We start from the raw sequence: 19,331 nt of genomic DNA, 5'->3' as shown, positions 1-19,331 counted from the left end.
TGTGCCTAAATTGTAAGACTTGGAGTATATTATTTCAAAGAATTGTAGAGGTTTAGGACATCTTTATTTTCTGAGATTCCTGACAAATTATTGTGAGTAGTACATATTTTTGCTTGAAAATACTTTTGTGTTTATAGCCGCTGACCTAGGTGGGTCCGTAGAAGCATGTCATGAAGCCTAGGGATTGTCCAAAGCGCTGTGGACAAAGGTGTTCCTAAACCCTGGCCGTGTGGCAGAACGGAAGTTTTTCCTCTCTGACTTAATCTTGCTCTGCAGCAGTTTTCAGAGGTAGATTGAATTAGTGAATTGCCTTTATGCTTCTACTCAAGTTTTGTTTGCTGAGCGACTTGAGATGATCCGTGTGGGCTACCGATGGACTTAGAGGCGAAATGCCTCTAGGATTTCCAGTGACTTTGAAGCCATATGAAGCAGGAAGGCAAGGATAAGAGATGTCATGGCTTTTGCGTGTCTTTGGGTGGATGTCAACTCGGCAGTTTAGGTTCAGGTTCTAACGACTCTATCAGCAGAGGCTGACAGCCCTGCTGTCCTGTGCCTCAGTCTTCCCAGCATTCCTTGTGTCTGCCCTAAAATCACGTCCTTTCGAAAAACTGAAGACACCATTAATTTCTTCAAAATTCTCCCATTAATTTCTGACGTAGTTTCTAAACAATAACCAGGTAATTTAGTTTTATTTATGTGATGAGAATAACAACTGGTATTTATTGTCTATACTTATGCAATTTTATAGATGGAGTTTTAACATTGAACGCGGAGAACACTAATTATGCCTATCAAGTTCCAAACTTCCATAAGTGTGAAATCTGTCTGCTATCTTTTCCAAAAGAGTCCCAGTTTCAACGCCACATGAGGGATCACGAGCGAAATGACAAGGTATGTATTCTCAAGAGGGTTGTCAGAAATGTGAGCGTTGAAACTGGAGGTATTGTAACAATTGGCAAGCCAAACACAAATTTTTCTTGTAACTTAGATCCCTAAATCTTCACGAACACCTACCTTGACGTTCCGTGCTTAGTTGTAGTCGTATTCCTAAGCCTTTACTGGTTGGTGAGGTGACATGAGAGTTGGTCTAGCGAATCTGTGTGTCAGAGTTCTGAGTCCGTGGACAGAGAAGCCATCTCAAAGCAGGACTTGGAGTGGGGTCGGTTCCTGAGTGACTGTGCAGAACTGGAGCATCTCGGTGTGCTTTTCTCCAGCAGGGAGTGTTCTCTCCTAGCAGGCTTTGCCTTTGCAGTGGTTTTCCTGGGGTTTTCCGTTGCATCTCCGCAGGGAGTAGCACTTAAGAGACTGGAATCCTTTTTTGCAGGAGCCCTTGCGGACTCGGTTAAGAGTATTAGTGTCTTAATGGAATGGTGTCCCTGCCAGATATGAAATGGCAGTTAAAATGACCATTAAAAAATGACCGTTGATTTCCCCTAGGTTTGGAGCACATAGGTCAGGACAATGCCAGGGACCTCTTCTCGAGGGAACAGAACATGACTAACTGGCTTTGTTTTCAGCGCGACTGTGAACTAGAATATATGATAACACATACTGTTGCTAGTACCGGTATCAGCTGTATTACGCCCCTAAGTTGAAAATCTGAAAATACGGACTCTGTTGTGCCTTGATATTCAGAGAGAAATACCAGTGATTATCTTTCTGCAAGGAAGTGGCAGAATGCCTTTCATTTGGGGAAAATTTTAGACTGCGATAAGCAACTATCTTAAAATCTAGTGAAGGTTTTTATGATTACTGATTCTACTTGAAGTGACTCGTTAGAGCAGTGGAGTTGGTCAGAAAAGAGGGAAAATTCCACCCGCGGGAGCAGAGTCCCTTACACTCCAGTTCGTGGAGACTACCGGGTACACTGCCATGCAGCGCGTTTTATTCAAGGTGTGTTCTGTTCTGCATGGGTGAGTTGTCGCCTTATAATCCTTAGAGAAACTCTGTAAGGAGCTTTGCTGTGTCCATTTTGGATTTACCGACTTAGGTGCGGGACAGACCAGAAGTTCTTAGATCGCCTGTAGATTATGGTACTTGTTGATATTTGAATGGCATTTATTGTGGAAAGATTGTATTTCAGTGGCTTCTTGACTTTTCTCTCCAAATAGCCACATCGATGTGACCAGTGCCCCCAAACATTTAATGTTGAATTCAACCTGACACTTCACAAATGCACCCACAATGGGGAAGAGCCTACCTGTCCTGTGTGTAACAAGAAATTCTCCAGAGTGGCTAGTCTCAAAGCGCATATTATGCTCCATGAAAAGGAAGAGGTAATTATTTTGGCCTATACTTTGTTCATGGATTTTTAAATGCATCTAATCCTTAGGGGGACTGTAGGTATCAACTAGTTTAACAAGCCTTTCCTACGGATTTCAAGGAGTTCGTTATCATTCAGTGTGCCTTGCCTGACTCTCTACGCCACTGACAGATCCGTTTGTTTTCTGGCCTGTCAGTACCTTAGGGCAGACACCTCAGTGTGTCCTGTATCTGGAGGACCCAGACAGGCCCACATAGGATTCCGCAGTGGTCCAGAGAAAACGTTCTGGCTCTGGAGTCGGAAGCATCTCCTTGCTTGGCTTCTGGATCCACTGACATGTGGGAATTTGGGAAAAGAGGAGATATTCACCATGACCCAGAGCCGTTTACACAGCACAGTGAGCCCTTCTGAAAGGCCCACAGCTGTCGCTGTGAGATGACAGGGCTGCGTGGCTGCTGTGAGAGCGGGGGCTTCCTGGTGCTGGGGTGGGCGGGCCCGACTTGGAGTACAGATGGCTGTTGCTTTCTAAATATTAAGCCCCATGTCCCTGATTACTATTGTGTGGAATTAGGAAAATGCAAACGGTAAAAAGAAAGTAAGTTCCCTTTATTTCTGCTGTCCCGGGGTGGGTTGTAGGAAACTGTTTGGGGTACTTTCCTCCTGGGGCAGAGAAACAAATACAGTATTTACATTGCATATATAAAAATTAAGTTCATACTTTCTGTACACGCTCATCTCTTCTTTTTAATATAAACTGTTTTTATCTTCGTAAAAGTTACTGTATAAATGTGTGTTTATTTTGGAACGAAATTAGAAACTAAAGATTAGCAAGAGCAATATTATTAGAAGAACCAAGAATCATAGAATCTGGAGAGAATGCATGTGCAGTCTTTCAGACTTTTTTTTTTTTTTTTTGCTATATATGCTTTCCATAACTATTTAAGAATAGCTTTCTTTCTTTCTTTCTTTCTTTCTTTCTTTTTTTTTTTTTAAAGATTTTATTTATTTATTTGACAGAAACACAGAGAGAGAGAGAGGGAACACAAGCAGGGGGAGTGGGAGAGGGGGAAGCAGGCCTCCCTCTAAGCAGGGAGCCCGATGCGGGGCTGCATCCCAGGACCCCAGGATCACGACCTGAGCTGAAGCCCGATGCTGAACGACTGAGCCCCCCAGGCGTCCCTGAAGAATAGTTTTTTAATTCAAAAATGTTTATGCTGCTGCTTTTTAACCTGCCCTTTTCCCCTAATCTATTTGCAGACGTGTCTCCCCCATTTTCACTGGCTGTAGGATGAAGGTTTCCCCATGTCAGTATTTTAAGCTACTTTCTTAGTCCCTTGCATCCAGATACAGTGCAATGATATGCAATCATTTCTTCTGTTATTCAACGTTTATTTATACTTTTTAAATGCTCCCCATAGTGCATCTTCTTCTGTATCTTTAATTATTTCATTAGGATAGATTCCTGTAGGTGGATCTACTAGATTAATACTACTTTTTCACCTTCTTTGTAGAATGCCACATGACGTTCTAGAAAGCCTCTGCTGCTCCGCACCTTCCCCTGCCGAGGTCAGCTAGGCCTCATCTCACTCATTGCTTTCTTGCTTTTTTTGAAAAGCAGAGAGCGCCTACGTTAAATGGTGTATTAAAGTCCTCTGGCCTGAGTTCTGCGTGCGCGTATTGGGAGCCGTGAGTAGCCGAGGGTGCCAAGCGTGATTTCCTGTTCTTCTGGAAGTCGCTTCTGTGTCCTTCCCCAGGCATCCCGGGTGCACGCAGATCTGCTCTGCAGCCCCGTTAACACGGGCCATCCATTCTGTGCCTTTTGTCTTGCGCGGACTGTGCCTCCGCTCTTGGGACACTAACGTGCACGGGGCGGGCGGGGGGTGTCTCGGTCTTTTCATCGGCACGTGGCATTCCGGTGGACACACATACCGTGACCAGCAGGTTGCCCCGGTAGACTCGTAGGTGGTTTTCAGCCTTGTGTCTATACAAGCAGGCTACAGCGAACAGACTGTCCATTTTCAGAATCTGGTTCTTGCACTTGCTTAGACGTACTTCCCAAATCTGAAATGATTTCCTAAAACCCCACCACATCTCACAGCGCAGGCGCACGTGGGGCACAGCACACACGTGCATTGTCCAAGCGGGGTTCACACCGATCCTTCACCTCCAGTCTCCCCTTCCAGGACTCCCACAGGCCTCCCCCCCGTCCTCCTCCACGGGGACCCGGGCTCCAGCACCGGCACACTCGTTCACGCCTTTGCTCCGTCCTGTCGTTGCCTCTGACACAGTTTCGCAGTGGCCTGGCTCAGCCCGTCAGTCCACCCACTGAACGCCGTGTGGGATCTGAAGGACGCCGGGGCTCATGGGTTCAGTCTGCGTCATGTTTGCGGCCCGTCCCTTCCCAGGTGCACTAACTGCCCTTGACGTGGGTCCGGTTGGTGTGACCACAAAGACAGTCCCAGGCAGAGCAGGCGTTGAGGGCGGTGAGGGGGGCATTTTCAGTGTCTGGAGAGGAGCTCACTCTTACAAGTCAGAGTGGCAGGAACAAGGAGCATCAGAAGAGCCGCGGCCTCCTGTGCCCTCCGCCCGGTCCTGCCAGGGCCCCCGGGCACCACCACCACCTCGTGTTTCCGCGGTGTCTTTGCTCTGTCTCTCTGTCATGATAAGCAAATGTTCGTGTGCTTCCTGTTTTCCTTTTCTGGTTTATTATTAATATGAACATTAGAATTTTGCCTCTTTTAAAAAAATCAGTTGGTATTTTCACTTTGAATTAAATTCTTAGATTGTTACAGGGGAAGATGCATATGTTTACGGTACTGAGTCTTCATGGTCCAAACACTTCGTAGCCATGCCCCCTTTCCCACGTGACAGGTAGATGGCGAACACCTGACTGGATGACGGGCGCAGGGAAGTTAATCAGATCGAACCCAGACTTAGAAGCTCCCGTGGCGATGCTCTCAGGTCCCTCCCTCCTCGGGAGCTTGTATCACTTTACTGGCCGTCAATAAACCTTGCTTTGCTGCCACCAAAAAACCCCCCCAAAACAAAAAAAATCTTGGTACTGTTTTGTTCATGTGGATTCAGTATGGTATTTAAGTTCTGAACGGTTCTAGGATTTTTCCTAATGCCATCGCAGGGGCCTTTCTGTTGGGGGTTGGTCATCTGTCCACAGGGGAGGAGTGTTTTCCTGTTCGATTTGTCGCCTACCGTCCTGCCAGATTCTCTCTGGGCTTTCGGCTGTGCGGCCCTGTCTACAAGTAGTGATAAGAATTTTTGTTTTCACTGGCGCGTTGGGGGGTGTTCTGAAATAAAACAGCTGCTGATCATTGTAAGTCATCGCCGTATGTGGTGATGGCGTACCCTCCTCTTGTTTTGAGAAATTCCGCTCTTGAAAAGCCGGTGCAGTGAATACTTGGGAACAGTGAATCCCTTACCTGGATTGAGTTACAAACTTCGCCAGACACCAGCCCTGCCGTCCCTGCGGCGCGCCCTCCCGGGCTCCGTGACCGTCACACACTCCTGATGACAGAGCCCTCGCAGACCCCAGAACGGCCCTCGCTGCGGCGGGTGGTGCTCAGAGACCCGAGGGGCTCCCGCTGGGTGGTGGCGGGGCCGCTGGGGGTCTGGAGCTTTCCTGCTCCCGCCCAGCCTGAGGGTGGTTTTTGTTCGTGTTCAGAGCTCCGAGCCCCCGCAGCCCAGCAGGTCCCTGTCTGCCTCACTGAGCAGCCCCCTGAGAAGCAGCCCCACGCGGCTCGGGCCCGCACAGCCTTTACGCCCGGGACGCCCCAGTCCACGCGGAGGGTCGCTGCACCCTGCCTTCCCCACGGTGACCCCCAGACCCACCTTCGCAGAGGTTCTCAGGCTCACATCTCCCCTGTGGGGGCCGGCGCCCCGGCTCCGCCGTGTGTCTGTCCTGCTGCGGCCTCGGTGGTCACTGGGCGGTGGAGATGCTGGGTGAAGACTCGAGCGCCCACCTGCGGGGTGGGGGTGGGAGCAGAACCTGACCGGAGCGGGGGACGCGGGCCGCAGCTCGCGCGCGTGCAGCCCGTGCGATGGCGTGGGGAAGGCGTCAGGACGGTGGGGATGTGGGGTCTGTGCTGGGAATACAACGAGGTGAACCCGGGCTGCGGGTGTGGGGCTGCTCTCGCAGGGCCTGCCGGGGGCTGTGGTGGCTGTCCCCTCGCGGCACCCCGCGACTCACTGCGCTGCTGCTTTGGAGCTGCCTTCTAAATCCGCCGTGACTGTCCACGTGGCGGGGCAGGGGAAGAGCAGGGACTCATCATCTCTGGCAGTTCTTAGTTTCTTGGACGTTCGTTTTAGAATCTTCCCTCCATTGTGTTTTCTCGTCCACACGCTTCGTCCGTCTTCTTTCCCGTGTTGTTCCTCCAGCCGGAGCTCACCGTCCTCTCTGATGACGGTCCTCTGCGGGTGTCCAGTGTCTGCGGTTGGAAGCTGTGCGAGGACGTCATCCCGCGATGACGTCACCTGACCCTCACCTGACCCTCAGCGTCATCGCTGACCCTTGCTGTCTTTGCCTTTCACTGTCACGGGTGTGAGGACATCAGCGTTCCATCCGGACTCTTCTTTTCCCTAGAAAGATCTTTGAGGAGCAGTATTTCTGGAGAGGTAGACTCACATTTCTATCACTACTGCCAGCCTGTCTTCTCTTTCTTCTCTTTGAGTCTGAAAGACTCCGATTCTCGGACCCTGAGTGATCGTGGGAGAGCAAGTGGCGACCAGAGGGCTCCGGGGGGCCGGGGTCCGCAGCAGGTGGTGGGAGGACTGTGGCTGCCCTGTCTTGGCCGCGGCATCTGCTGCCAGAAGTTTCTGGAGGCTGGGGAGAGATACTCGGTCCCCTGATATCATCACCCCACGCCGGGCAGGAGTTCCTGACGGGGTTGTCCAGGGGCAGAAGCAAAAAGGCTTTGCTGTTTCAGATGTGGAAATACACTGGCATGGTGTGAGGACTAGAGCCCTCTTTTCTGAGAGGTCGTGTTAGGGCCCAGGTTCGGAGTCTGCCTCTGTCTCCTGTGTGGCCTTGTGTAGCTCTTTGCTGGTCCGCTGGGCCCTCCGAGGCTGCCGGGACCCCACCTGGCCTCCTGTCTCTGAATCAGCCCTTCGTCCCGTGGCTCAATGAAAAGGAGGAGGAAGAGGGCGGCTTCTCCTGCGAGGCCTGGTCCATGCGCAGGAACGCACGGTCCCCACACGGGGTGCTGGGGCTCGTGTTTTGAGTCGGAGAGCTGTGTGCTCTGCGAGGAAATGTGGTCCCGGCTGAGAAAGAAGTAGGTACCGGAACACGGTCATCAGTCTTGCCCACGTATGTTAGAACAGTACAGTTTGGGCTACATTTCTCTGTTTGGCATGTATTTATTCCTCAGCGACTTGGTCTGGATATGGCATTAGTAATACAGGGAGAGGTCCTGACCTCCGGTCACATGCAGAACGGACCTGTGAGAGTCCAGCCCACACGGAGGCCGCCCGCACCCCCCCATTCCACCACCAGTGAGAGCACAGCTCGCTGATGGAGGCCTGGGGGGGCGGGAGGAAGGCCGGCCCAGCAGCGGTACGGCCATCAGTTGATTGGGTTTTTCTTTCCCTCCTGCACACCCGTTGCTGGAGAAGCCTGTGGCCTTCTGCCGACAGACGCAGACGTAAAAATCCTTCAGGGAAAGCTGCTTCCCCTTAGTCAAAACTGGCCAAAGAGTGGTTTGCAACAGAAAATCTTTTTGACGATGCCCGCCCTCCTCCAGCCACATACCGGCTGGAAAGCTGCTCAGCAGGGCTGCGAGGGACCCTCCGTCCCTCCTGCGCCCGTCCTCAGACACGGGTGGCCCTCTGACCCCGTGCCCGGGGGTAAGTGAGGAGCTTGTCTTGCATCCATCTCTGGGCAGAAGGAGGCGGCACCGGGCTCCCCCGCCGGACGGCCTCCGCAGAGCGAGGCGGGAAGCCGACCTCTCACGCTGTGCCCGGAAGCAGGCAGCGCTGGGACCCTGCCAGCCCCGGTGGGGAGCTGAGCCTCACGGCACCTGACGGCAGGGAGAGTTAACCGGACGGCGCAGGACGGACGGGTCCACCCCGTGCTTTCCGCGCCGGGGCCCTGGGACCTGCAGTGAGCCTCCCCCGCGACGAGGTCCCCGGCCGCATCTGGGCGGAGGGACAGCCGTCTGGTCCGGAGGCTCCCAGTGTAGCTCTCCAAGTGCTCAGGGTCTGGCTGAAGATACTCGGCAGACTGAGAACCACGGTAGTTCCAAGGGCATCGAGAAAAGATGGCAGATTCCCACAGTGAAGGGACCCCGATGTTGGAATTAGGTAGCAGAGATTTTAAAGCAGTCATCATAAAATTGCTTTGTGAATTGTTTTGAAACAAACAAAAGAATGAAACCGAAGCGAGAAGAACCAAATGGAAATTACGGTGAAAAAATGTATTCAACTAAACTCAGTTGAGGGCTTGGCCGTGGAATGGGGAACCCAGAGGTTCCTGTGGAAGCCCAGGGCCTGCAGGGGACATTCACTGCTGCATGTGGACGGTGTACCTGAGGGTCTCAGAGATGGGGCCACCGGGAAGGTCACGCGGTGGCCCCTGGCGGGGAGCCGGAAGGACAGGTGTTACAGGGGGGCAGACACAGCCGTTAGTATCTGTTGTATTTTAAACTCTGACCTGTAGAAATGAGACCTTCAGCAGGATGGGGGCTGACCAGAATGCCGTGTATTCCCTTTACGAGTTCTGCTTGTCACTCGTCCGTGATGGAAATTGTCCCACGGGTCTGTTCTAGGGGAGAAAGCAGTCACGACTAGCCTCGAGGAGAGACGTCCGCTCCGAGTCTGGAGAACGCAGGACAGGGGCATGTCCCTTAGCTGTTGGTGAGGAAGCAAGGTGTGGGGCTCCTCGCTAGGCTCCCTCAAGTGTGGCCGGCTGCTGGAGCGGAGGGCAGGCACGTCCTGGCTCCTGGGGCTCTCTGGGCGTGAAGCAGAGACAGAGACGACACTCTGCACCACGAGCTGTTTCCTTGTGTCCCCGGGGGCCTTGCCCTTGCTTTTGCCAAGTGAGTGAGCTGTGCTCTGAGAAGGGACAAGTGTGGATAGCTCCTGCAATACTCTGATCTGGTCATTGGGTAAAAAGGTAAGTAAAAAGGATGCACCAGGGCCAGAGCAATAAAATAGTAAGGGGAGGACAGGACAGGTCCGGGGAACCAAGTTTTATTTTACAATTATAAGAAGGGACACCCGGGGCAGTCCTGAGCAAAGACGAGTATTTTGTCATACAAATTTAGGAGTCCTTCTTCTTCTTTTTTTTTTTTAAAAGAGGCAGCAAATTTTGTTAGGTATTTTTTTCTTTTTGAAAGTTTCCTAAAAAGAATTTTCTTTGTTATCAACAAGATGCTGACAATTTAGTAGCTCATTATTTCCTTAAATTATTCTATAATACTACTAATAAAGTTATTTGCGTTGAAATCATTGGGTTGCTCGGAATATTCCCTTTAGCTCGTCTTTTTTGCCAAGGATGCCTCTCGCTATTGATGAATTACTCATTTTAATGGGGTTTACTAACATTTACAGGGCTGTAATGTGCAGGGATTGGAAGAAAGTCTGATGGAATTAAAGCTCAATAACTTCAAATATGTGAATAATATTTTGGATATATTTTCCAAATAAAATATATTAACATAGAATTTATTTCATCTGTTTTGTTGTTATTTGGAAATGACAGTGTCTGCTCGCTGACAGGTCACACTCATTTTCCCTCCGTGTTTGGACAGTCTTTGCGGATGGTTTAAAAGCCCGGACGGCAGCGTCGTCCTCCGCAGCGGCTCCTCCCGCTGGGCCCCCGTCCGGCCCTGCTCTCTGTTCAGTGTCTTCCGTGCGCTGCTCTGTGACTTTCTGGTGCCCTGTGGGGGCAGGTGCCGTGACTTCCCCATGGTGAGCGCCCGGAGGCCGCAGCTCGTCCTGCAGCTGCCCAACTCCAGGACACATGGACAGCTGTTACCTAACGGACAGAGGAGTCGTTGAAAATCTATAGTAGCCATATTAAAAAAGTTTTTTAAAAAAAAGATGAAATGAATTTTAATATATTTATTTTGAAACTGTATCTAAAATACTATTCACATATTAAAATTGAGCTGTTTTACGTTCTTTGCCTTTCGCAGTAAGCCCTTGCGGTCCCGTGTGTGTTCTGTGCTCTTTCCATGGCGCATTCAGGCCGCACCGGTGACCAGCGCGGGGCAGACCGTGTCCGGGCGGGGGCCTGGGCCTCCCTGGGAGGCGCCCCTAAAACCGGCGGCGGCCGTGATAGTGTTTCCATTCGGAGGTTTATGGGCTGGGGTTTTATGTCTCGGTGGTCTGCAGACTCTGGTCCTCCTCGGAGCTCTGTCCCGACCCCTCTGTGGGACGTCCCTCTGCTTCCCGCACGTTCCGTCGGCACAGGTGCACACCACGCCGGTGCGTGCCCCACGGCGGCCCCGCTCTGGCCGCCGCTTGCTTCCCTGGGCCGCGCTCTCTTCTGGTCAGGACGCTTTTCCCAGAAGCATATTTGGACACGGTGGCGCGTTTTTGGAGAGTGAGAACAGCGCGTGTTCCAGAGGAGAGCGTGATCCGGGTACCGGCCGCTTGCACACCCGTTCTTTGAGGACGCCGCCGTTTCGGGGTGTTCCCTCCGCTCAGGGCCGGGCTTGTCTTTTGCAGAATCTCATCTGCTCCGAGTGCGGGGATGAGTTCGCCCTGCAGAGCCAGCTGGCCACGCACATGGAGGAGCACCGGCAGGAGCTGGCCGGCGGCCGGCCGCACGCCTGCAAGGCCTGCGGGAAGGACTTCGAGACGCCCTCCCAGCTGAAGGAGCACGCGAAGACGCACTACAAGATCAGGTGCGAGCCTCTGCGGGGGCTTGGGAGGAGAAGTCTGTGCCCTGTGTTAACGGCAGGTGCGCTTGCCTGGGTGACTTTAGTACGCCATCTGCTCCAGAAATAGCAGCTCAGGGGTGCCTGGGTGGCTCAGTGGGTTGAGCCTCTGCCTTCGGCTCAGGTCATGGTCCCAGGGCTTTGAGATGGAGTCCCACATCGGACTCTCTGCTCAGCGGGGAGCCTGCTTCCCTCTCTCTCTGCCTGCCTCTCTGCCTACTTGTGATCTCTCTGTCAAATAAATAAATAATATTTATAAAAGAAAAAAAAAAAGATAGGATAGAGTTGCCATATGCCACACATTTAAAAAAAAAAAAAAAAGAATGCAGTAGCAGCACAGTGGGGGCCAGTCGGGCGTGGCGTCAGGGCAGCTGTTCAGACACACAGGCCTGGGGCACCGAGAAAGCTCAGGCTTCTAAAGCATCAGGCTGCCCGAGCAGAATTCTCTAGCAGTAGCACAGTGTTGAAGGCTGTAGGACAACGTGCTGGCTGAACGTTTCCCCAGGTAAGTCATGAGGACGAGAAGCAGGTCCACAGGGGCGGGGGCAGCCTGTTTAACAAACTGGTGTGTCTCCACTCCCTGTTCAGAAGCTCTGCGTTCCCGATGCTGCGCTTAGTGTGTCCATGAACGTGTGTGAGGAAATCGTGGTCCCTGCAGGCAGCTCTGTCAGACCAGGAGACTTTGTGGGTGAGAAGCTCTAGGTACAGGATCGAGTCACTTGCCCACGGTTTTACAGCTCGGAGGTTTCAAGCTTCAGGATTTAGACCCTAATTTCCTTGTTTTCAAGCTCATGATTTGAACAAGCGTGACCGTATTTAAATACATACGTGCACTTAATTCTGGTAGAACTTAACGTGTCTTCCTGAGTTTCATATTTGGTTTATTCCTGATTATATATTTTTTTCAAAACTTCATTTTCTTAACGAAACAGAAGGCAAAGTGCTTTCTGGCCCGGGTGCGCCCGTGAGCGGGAGGCCGTGGCTGCTGTCACTCGTGGAGCCTGCGCGTTGTGCGCTCCTCAACAGCAGCCGCAAGCACGGCAGCGGCTTCCACGCCAGCTACTGACGTGCACAGACCCGGGAAGAATCTGTAGGATTCCTTTACCCTGTTAGGCACTTCTTAGCGGCGTGGAGCACGCCCCCGTGGGGCCAGCCTGCCCCCCCCGCCCCACTTTGCCCGCCCTTGGCTAGCGGGGCCCAGACCGCGCTGCGAGTGCTCCCGCACACGGGGTTCCTGCCTGGTGGAGTTTGAGCACAGCAGGTTGGGTGTGTGTCTGAGGGTTTTGGAGAGATGATGAATGGCGTCCAGGTGGTCAGCATGCAGCCGGCCCCGCTGGCTTCTGGCCCTTCTGAGCTGGAGGGATGGGCCGGACCCACAGCCTCGTCCTCCCGTTGTGCTGGTTTCTCAGAGAGAAAAGTCAGTGGAAAGGTTTCAGGGAGTGCTCGTGCGGAGAGGGATGCAGAACTGGATTGCCCCAGGGCAGCGCCAGGAGGGCGGGCAGGCTGGTGAGCCGGGGTGTCCGAAGGGAGGAGGGCCCTCGGGAGGAAGGGGACCGCAGCAGTGGCCAAGCCATTGGCACAGCCCCTCTGCGGTGGGTTTTCTCTGCATTTGAAAGCAGAGGCTGGCGCCGGGGATCCGCTCCAGAGGGGAGCTTGCTGGCACCGGGTGTGAAGAAGGCAGGACCCCGAGGCTGAGGGCTTCAGGAGGCCATCCTGGGAATGAGGTCTGATCCCAAGGGTAGTGGGAAGCCTGTCCCAGCTTCCCCTGCGCTGTGGCTGCTGGGGGGTGGCGGTGGGGCAGGGAGGCGGGTGAATCGTCACAGCAGGCAGTGGTGGTCTGACGATTGGAGAGTGGGAGAGGCCTGAACATCTCTGGCGGTGTTTTGAGTGGAATCAGTAGCTTTTGAAGATGGACTTGAAGCCAGGGGTGAGAGAAAGAGAGAATCTGGGCGACTCCTGAGGTTTAAGCTTGCCCAACTGGGAGCTGCTGTTTTCTGCTCTGGGAGAACAGCAGGGCAGGGAGGAACAGAGCCCTGTTTGGTTCCCACGAGCTCACAGCCCCAGGGAGCCGAGTGCAGAGCCGTCAGGTGGAGGCGGGGGAGTGCCTAGGGCTGGTGTCAGGGTTGCTGGCGGGAGGACTTTGAGATCCTCGGCCTGTGGGTGGTGTTGAGAGCAGGGGGGCGGAGGAGGACCTGAGACACGGCAGGTGGGGACGCACGCACACGTCTTTACATCGGAGGGCTGCAGGTAGAGCTGTGTCCGGAAGGGATGGTCTCACCTCTCCCCTGCGAGAAAACCAAGCTTCTCTCCCCTTAGTTGGGGAAACATGAATTTTATGGTACCAAACACAGAGAAGGACTGCACGTCTGAGTTTCTGTGTCTGCAGAGACGCACACTCCTGTGGGGTGGATGTCTCGTAGCCTGAGTTCTCACCGCCCGTCAGCCACACGTGCTGACTGCGTTTTAATTCTGAGCTTGTGACACAGAGGAGACGACTTCATGAATGTTCCCTCCCGTGTCGTACCAGGGTATCGAGTACAAGGTCTTACAATCGGAACATCGACAGGAGTGGATTCACATATTCATGCCCACACTGTGGAAAGACGTTTCAGAAGCCCAGTCAGTTAACTCGGCATATCAGGATACACACAGGTATGAAACACGTTCACTTTGGGGCCATGCATGATGTGGCTTAGAGGAGAGAACGTGTGCCTCCGAGCCGGCTGGACCTGTGAGGTCACACCGCTGCTCCTGTCCCGTGCTTGGTGACCTTGCCGGGGTTAGTCGCACGCGGGAGTCCACAGCATGGGCGAGCTCTGTCCGCACGGGTGGGTTTGGGTCTTGGGTTTGGGAGCTGTGTATTTCCCCTTTAATCCGTCAAGTGTTCACTCATGTGGAATTGTATTTTGATGGTGTTTCTCCCTCTCCAGGCGAAAGGCCGTTTAAATGTAGTGAATGTGGGAAGGCTTTTAACCAGAAGGGGGCCCTGCAGACGCACATGATCAAGCATACAGGGGAAAAACCCCACGCCTGTGCCTTCTGTCCTGCTGCCTTTTCTCAAAAAGGGAACCTCCAGTCCCACGTGCAGAGAGTCCACTCCGAGGTAAACGTCGCTCTCGGGTCTGTGGTGCTCCCGGGTGTGGTGGACGGCTCCGCGGCGCCTGCGGGAGCCCGAGGTTCTGAAATGCAGATTTACGGTTTGTGCAGAGCAGACTTTGTGTCAAACAAGAAGCAGACACGTATCTCTCTCTAGACACCTTTTCGGCTTCCCCGGGGGAGACCTATAATGTTATCTTCTCGTGGTCTTCCGGATACTGTTACGGCTTTGACAAGTAAAGGTTCAGAAATGATCACGCTGCCCTTGGCAGTTATCAGCCACCGGTCCGGTAACACCTCATCCCGTTAGCAGACTTGGAACACAGGCACTATCAGGTCTGAGAAACTGAGACCAGAAATAAATTGAGGGAAAAAAAGTATTTTTGCTCTTCCTGTTACTATTGCTCACAGTAATAGTATGGCCTCATGTACGTCTCTTATCAGCCAGAGCGCTGCTCTGCGTGCTTCCCTCAGCGCCGGCTCCCGCGGTGACACCGACGTTTGCCGTTCCTTGTTGTTTGCAGAGCGTGCTGATTTGTAGAACGTCTGCAAGTATTTCTCTTAGGCAGGTTAACTTTTGTTCTTCCTGATTTGGTGTTTTATTTATAGTCTAATTGTAGGGTATACGTTAATGTGGAAGCGACACAAACACTTTGATCACAGATCGTTTTGTTTTATGTAACTGTTTTGCAGAATGAAGACTCATATTCCTAAAAATAAATATGTATCTTTTTATTTTTCCCTTCATGCCCTCAGTATCACTGAAATAAAAGAAACCCTGCACCCTTCACACAGTTTGTAAACGTATTCAGCTTCCGTACGCAGCGGGTTACTTTTTGTTTTCTATTCTAAGAGCCAGACCCTTGGGGAGGCAGTGAGAACGTGGACCGTGGCTTCCTTTTGAGCTCAGGAGAGTAGATGTGGCCTCTGCCCGTTACTCTGGGGGAGCTGCCTCTGTGCGCAGATGATGGCTTCGGGATGGCCGTTTACTTGGGCGGCACCCAGAGAGACCTCCCTGGGCCCCCCAAGCTGCCCTGTGAGATGCCACCCGTGCTCCTGAGGCCAGGACACCCCTCCAAGAGTGTGGGCACTCACCTGGCTCCCGGCCTTAGAGCCCCTGGGACCTGTGGTGGGCAGGTGGCTGTGTTCCAGCAATGACCTCTAAGAACTGGTTTGTAAATGTTGTCCAGTCCTGTGATGAACCTGAAGCCTTAAATTGGGTTCTTGACAAGGTGCTGGAAAAGGAATAGAACATCCAAGTTTGGAGAAGTCCAGTCCGTTGTTGAGCCAGCCTGCATCGTTATAAGAACAACTAGTGCTGGCTGGAATCATGGCAGAGTCGTTCAGACGTTTTCTGGGTGCCCGGAGGCGCCGCTTCATTTCCGTCCTCTCTAGGGTCCCGCGTTGGCTTCACCGTAGTTGGACAACATAGTTGCCGGTGCGGAGCACTGGAACCGCGAGGAGCGCTCCCACGGCGCGTGGCACGGCGCGGCTCGTAGCGCAGAGACTTAGACGGCTGCTCACACCAGGTCGCGCGGGGTGCACCGCTGAGAAAATGGGAACCTGAGTCAGGCATCTTATCGTCACCAAATTACAACAACTGGAACTTGTGTCTTCTTCCAAACCTGTTCTAATTTATAGAAAAGACTGAAATTTCCATTGACTTCACACTGGCAAGGCGGGTGAGGACTTGGGTCCTGATTTTGGAGGCGTCTGGTTTGAAAGAAGTAATGTTACATGGTTACATTGTTTCTGCTGCTTATCATGGACCGTAACTAACTGAGGATTGGCTCTAATTTAAGTATTTTTATCTAAAGGTTAATTGTAAAACATGTTTTTTTCTCTTTTGTCCTTTAAGGTCAAGAATGGCCCCACGTATAACTGTACCGAGTGCAGTTGTGTGTTTAAAAGCCTCGGGAGCTTGAACACCCACATCAGCAAGATGCACGTGGGCGGGACGCAGAACCCCGCGGGCCCCGCAGAGACGGCTCACGTGCTAACGGTGCGTCTGGCCAGCGCTGCGCGGGGCCCCTGCAGCCGGGTCGGTCATCTTGGTCGTGACCTCTCAGGAGGATTATTCCTTAGACTATGCAGCAGCACAGAAGTGCTGTGAACAGTTTCTTCAGGGTGAAGGAGGGAGTGAGGGACTTTCTTGTTTCTAACAAGCGATGGAGAATGGATCTTTGTTTTTGTTTTTGTTTTTTTAAATTTTTTATTTTTTATAAACATATATTTTTATCCCCAGGGGTACAGGTCTGTGAATCACCAGGTTTACACACTTCACAGCACTCACCAAAACACATACCCTCCCCAATGTCCATAATCCCACCCCCTTCTCCCAAACCCCCTCCCCCCCAGCAAGGGATCTTTGTTTTTAAGGAGTGAAGGAGAATGGATCTTCTTAAACTTCCGAGTCGTATCAGCTGGTCCTGATGCACCGACTGTCATTGAGCCAGTGACAATCACCCAAAATGCAGCGATTAATTTAGGAGATTGTGCTGCCTGCGGTGCTGTTGATGATTCCCGTGGGATCACCATTATTCCTGTGGGATGACTTAAGAACCAGTTATCCTTTCAAAATAACATTTCTTAAAAAAAAATAATATTTTCCGCGTCTGAGGGGACAGTAGGAATGTTTTCCTGAGGCTGTGCCCTTTTGGGAAACTACACTGTGTAAAATTGTGCGACACACACCGCCACGCTTGCGTTCAGGCTCTGGTGGGAGTCTTGGGCGCGGCCTTGTCTGTTCGCTCTCGGCCCCTCGCCGCTGGCGGGGAGGCCCGCGTCCCGGCACGGAGGGCGGACGCCGCATTAGCCCGTGCCCGTGAGCTGGCTGGCGGGTGGCTGCTGTCGTCGGCACCTGCCTCCCGCCAGCGCGGAAGCTCGGAAGCTCGTGTTTAGTCTCCAGCACCATGTTCGCGTTTACGACTTGTGCTCTCCTTCCTCACGACAGCGGCAGCTCCATGCCGCTCCTCACCTTACTCCGGAGCAGGAGGCCCCGTGCCATAGATCCGCCCCGGGGGGTGGGTACTGTGTCCACCCGCGTGCGCCGCACAGTGCTGGCTCTGACTCGCACCGTCTCTCCAAGTGGCGCTGCAGACCCAGGGTGTCTGGGCGGTCCGAGCGCTTCTCTCCTTGAAGCTCTTGGCTGTGGCTTTCCTGAGCATTGATGCTACCAGGGCCTCTGTTTTCCAAGTTTCCTGAATTATGTTGGCCACAGTGGTTTCTCTCTTATTTTGTGACCCTTTTGTTTCTGTGTTTTACTGGACAGGGGGGAAGGTGAGGCCTGTGAGCTCGCACCCCCACGTTGAGCTGATGGTCTCTCCTGTCACTCAGGAAACCTCGGAGACATGTAGGGGACAGTTCATTCAATATGTTCCTTTAAGATCCCATATTGTGCTTTGTTTAGTAAAAATCAGTGAGGCATTTTATTTAAAATCTGTGTTTGGGATATTGTTAGATTTTAATGGTCATAAGGAAGATGAGCCTATTCCTTTCTTTCTGTTTTTGTTCTTTTAAATTGAAGTACAAATTAATGTACTTCTTACATTTTCAATGACCATGTCGCTGTGTTTCAGGCCACGCTGTTTCAGACGTTACCTCTCCAGCAGACGGAAGTCCACGTGACGTCTGCGTCGAGCCAGCAGAACTCCCAGGCCGTGACCGACGTCATCCAGCAGCTGCTGGAGCTCTCAGAGCCGGGGCCGGCGGAATCCAGCCAGCCCCCGCAGCCCGGCCAGCAGCTCAGCATCACCGTGGGCATCAACCAGGACATCCTGCAGGTGAGGTGCACCTTCCCGCTCTCGGTCCATGCCCGAGCCTGGGTATCGTTCCTGGAAAACGAATAGGCAGGGCTTGTCCAAGAAAAGGAATCGTCCTTAAATACACGTGCCAATTGAAAACGTTCTTTTCGAACAAAATACGCTCATGGACTGTGCAGGATTTTGAACAGTTAATCTATACATTTAAAAAACAGTTTAAAACTTAATTTTCTCTCCAAGTGATTCAGTTGAAAAGAACAGGCTTTTCAGAACTTCTTGTATCTCCTGTCAGTATCGGAGCGAGCCGGTCCGCCTCTCTTAGCAGCGTGCGAACGGTCTTGTCCACGTGGGAGAGCAGGAGAAGGAGACGGGGCAGCGCAGGCTTTTCTGAGTTTGCTCTGCTCGTCCAGCTTTAGCCTCAGCTCTTTCATTTGCAGACAGAGCCGGCCTGCCGTCTCCTCCCTGTTTAGTGACCAGTTGTAAAAACTAACTGTCGCCTCCCTGTGCCTTTGGGGTAACAAGTTGGTGTAAGGAGTCTCCGGATGCATGACAGCCGAGGTCTTAAGGGTGGTTGAAGCCACTGGAATTTAATGCAGTGATTCCAGATCAGTTTAGAGATAACCAAAGAGGTCTAAGGTCAGATTTCTAAATGTCAAATTAATTAATTCCAATCCCTTTTAGTTACCATACTGTATTTTGGGTGGAAGTGAGCTGTCAGTTTCCAGAAGGGACATTTCAGCTTCAGAGAGTCGCAAGTGTAGCTTGGCATTGGCGGTCGGGGGGGCAGAGTTGTGCAGCTGGTAGGGCGGAGTTAGAACCCCGGGCAGAGCCTTGTTGCGTCTTTGTAATTGATTTGGCCGGCCACACCGGGCCTCCCACCTGCTAACCTGTTAGTTCTGTTCTGTCTCAGCAAGCCTTAGAAAACAGTGGGCTGTCTTCAATTCCAGCTGCCGCGCACGCGCACGACAGCAGCCACGCCAGGACGCCGTCCACGCAGGCGCCAAGTCTGGACGCTTCTCACCCTTCGAGTGAGCAGACCCACCCCACAGATGCAGAGCAGGAAAAAGAGCAAGAAAGCCCAGAGAAGTTGGATAAAAAAGAAAAAAAAATCATAAAGAAGAAATCACCGTTCCTACCTGGTAATGTGAATGTGCTTTAAGGGTTAGACGTTGGCGGGGGTGGGTTGCTTATTTCTTCTTTCGAAGGTGATACGTCGTTGACTGTTCTGATAGTATCGACATATTTGTTTGATATTGAAAACCTCAGCAGTTGCAGACTTTGGGCTGCCTTTCCCCTCTGAGCCGCGTCTCTTCCTGACGG

General features: G+C 52.3%; 1 protein-coding gene across 4 annotated transcripts in view; it reads left to right on the top strand.

Moving 5' to 3' along the window:
• Positions 1 to 19,331, top strand: part of ZNF236 (zinc finger protein 236) — a 100,591-nt gene that overhangs the window by 12,788 nt on the left and 68,472 nt on the right. For 2 of the 4 annotated variants that reach the window (XM_082699358.1, XM_082699359.1), the window contains exons 2-9: positions 749 to 891; positions 2,112 to 2,276; positions 10,943 to 11,121; positions 13,682 to 13,806; positions 14,085 to 14,257; positions 16,109 to 16,252; positions 17,829 to 18,032; positions 18,922 to 19,150. In XM_082699358.1, coding sequence (XP_082555484.1) covers positions 749 to 891; positions 2,112 to 2,276; positions 10,943 to 11,121; positions 13,682 to 13,806; positions 14,085 to 14,257; positions 16,109 to 16,252; positions 17,829 to 18,032; positions 18,922 to 19,150 — 1,362 coding nt within the window. The remainder of the gene's footprint in view (positions 1 to 748; positions 892 to 2,111; positions 2,277 to 10,942; positions 11,122 to 13,681; positions 13,807 to 14,084; positions 14,258 to 16,108; positions 16,253 to 17,828; positions 18,033 to 18,921; positions 19,151 to 19,331) is intronic. The other 2 variants (XR_014302866.1, XM_082699357.1) reach the window with 1 other exon arrangement.

This window comes from Mustela nivalis, assembly GCF_964662115.1.
Source record: "Mustela nivalis genome assembly, chromosome: 14".
Taxonomy (NCBI): domain Eukaryota; kingdom Metazoa; phylum Chordata; class Mammalia; order Carnivora; family Mustelidae; genus Mustela; species Mustela nivalis.
This window is presented reverse-complemented; position numbering and strand designations above follow the sequence as displayed.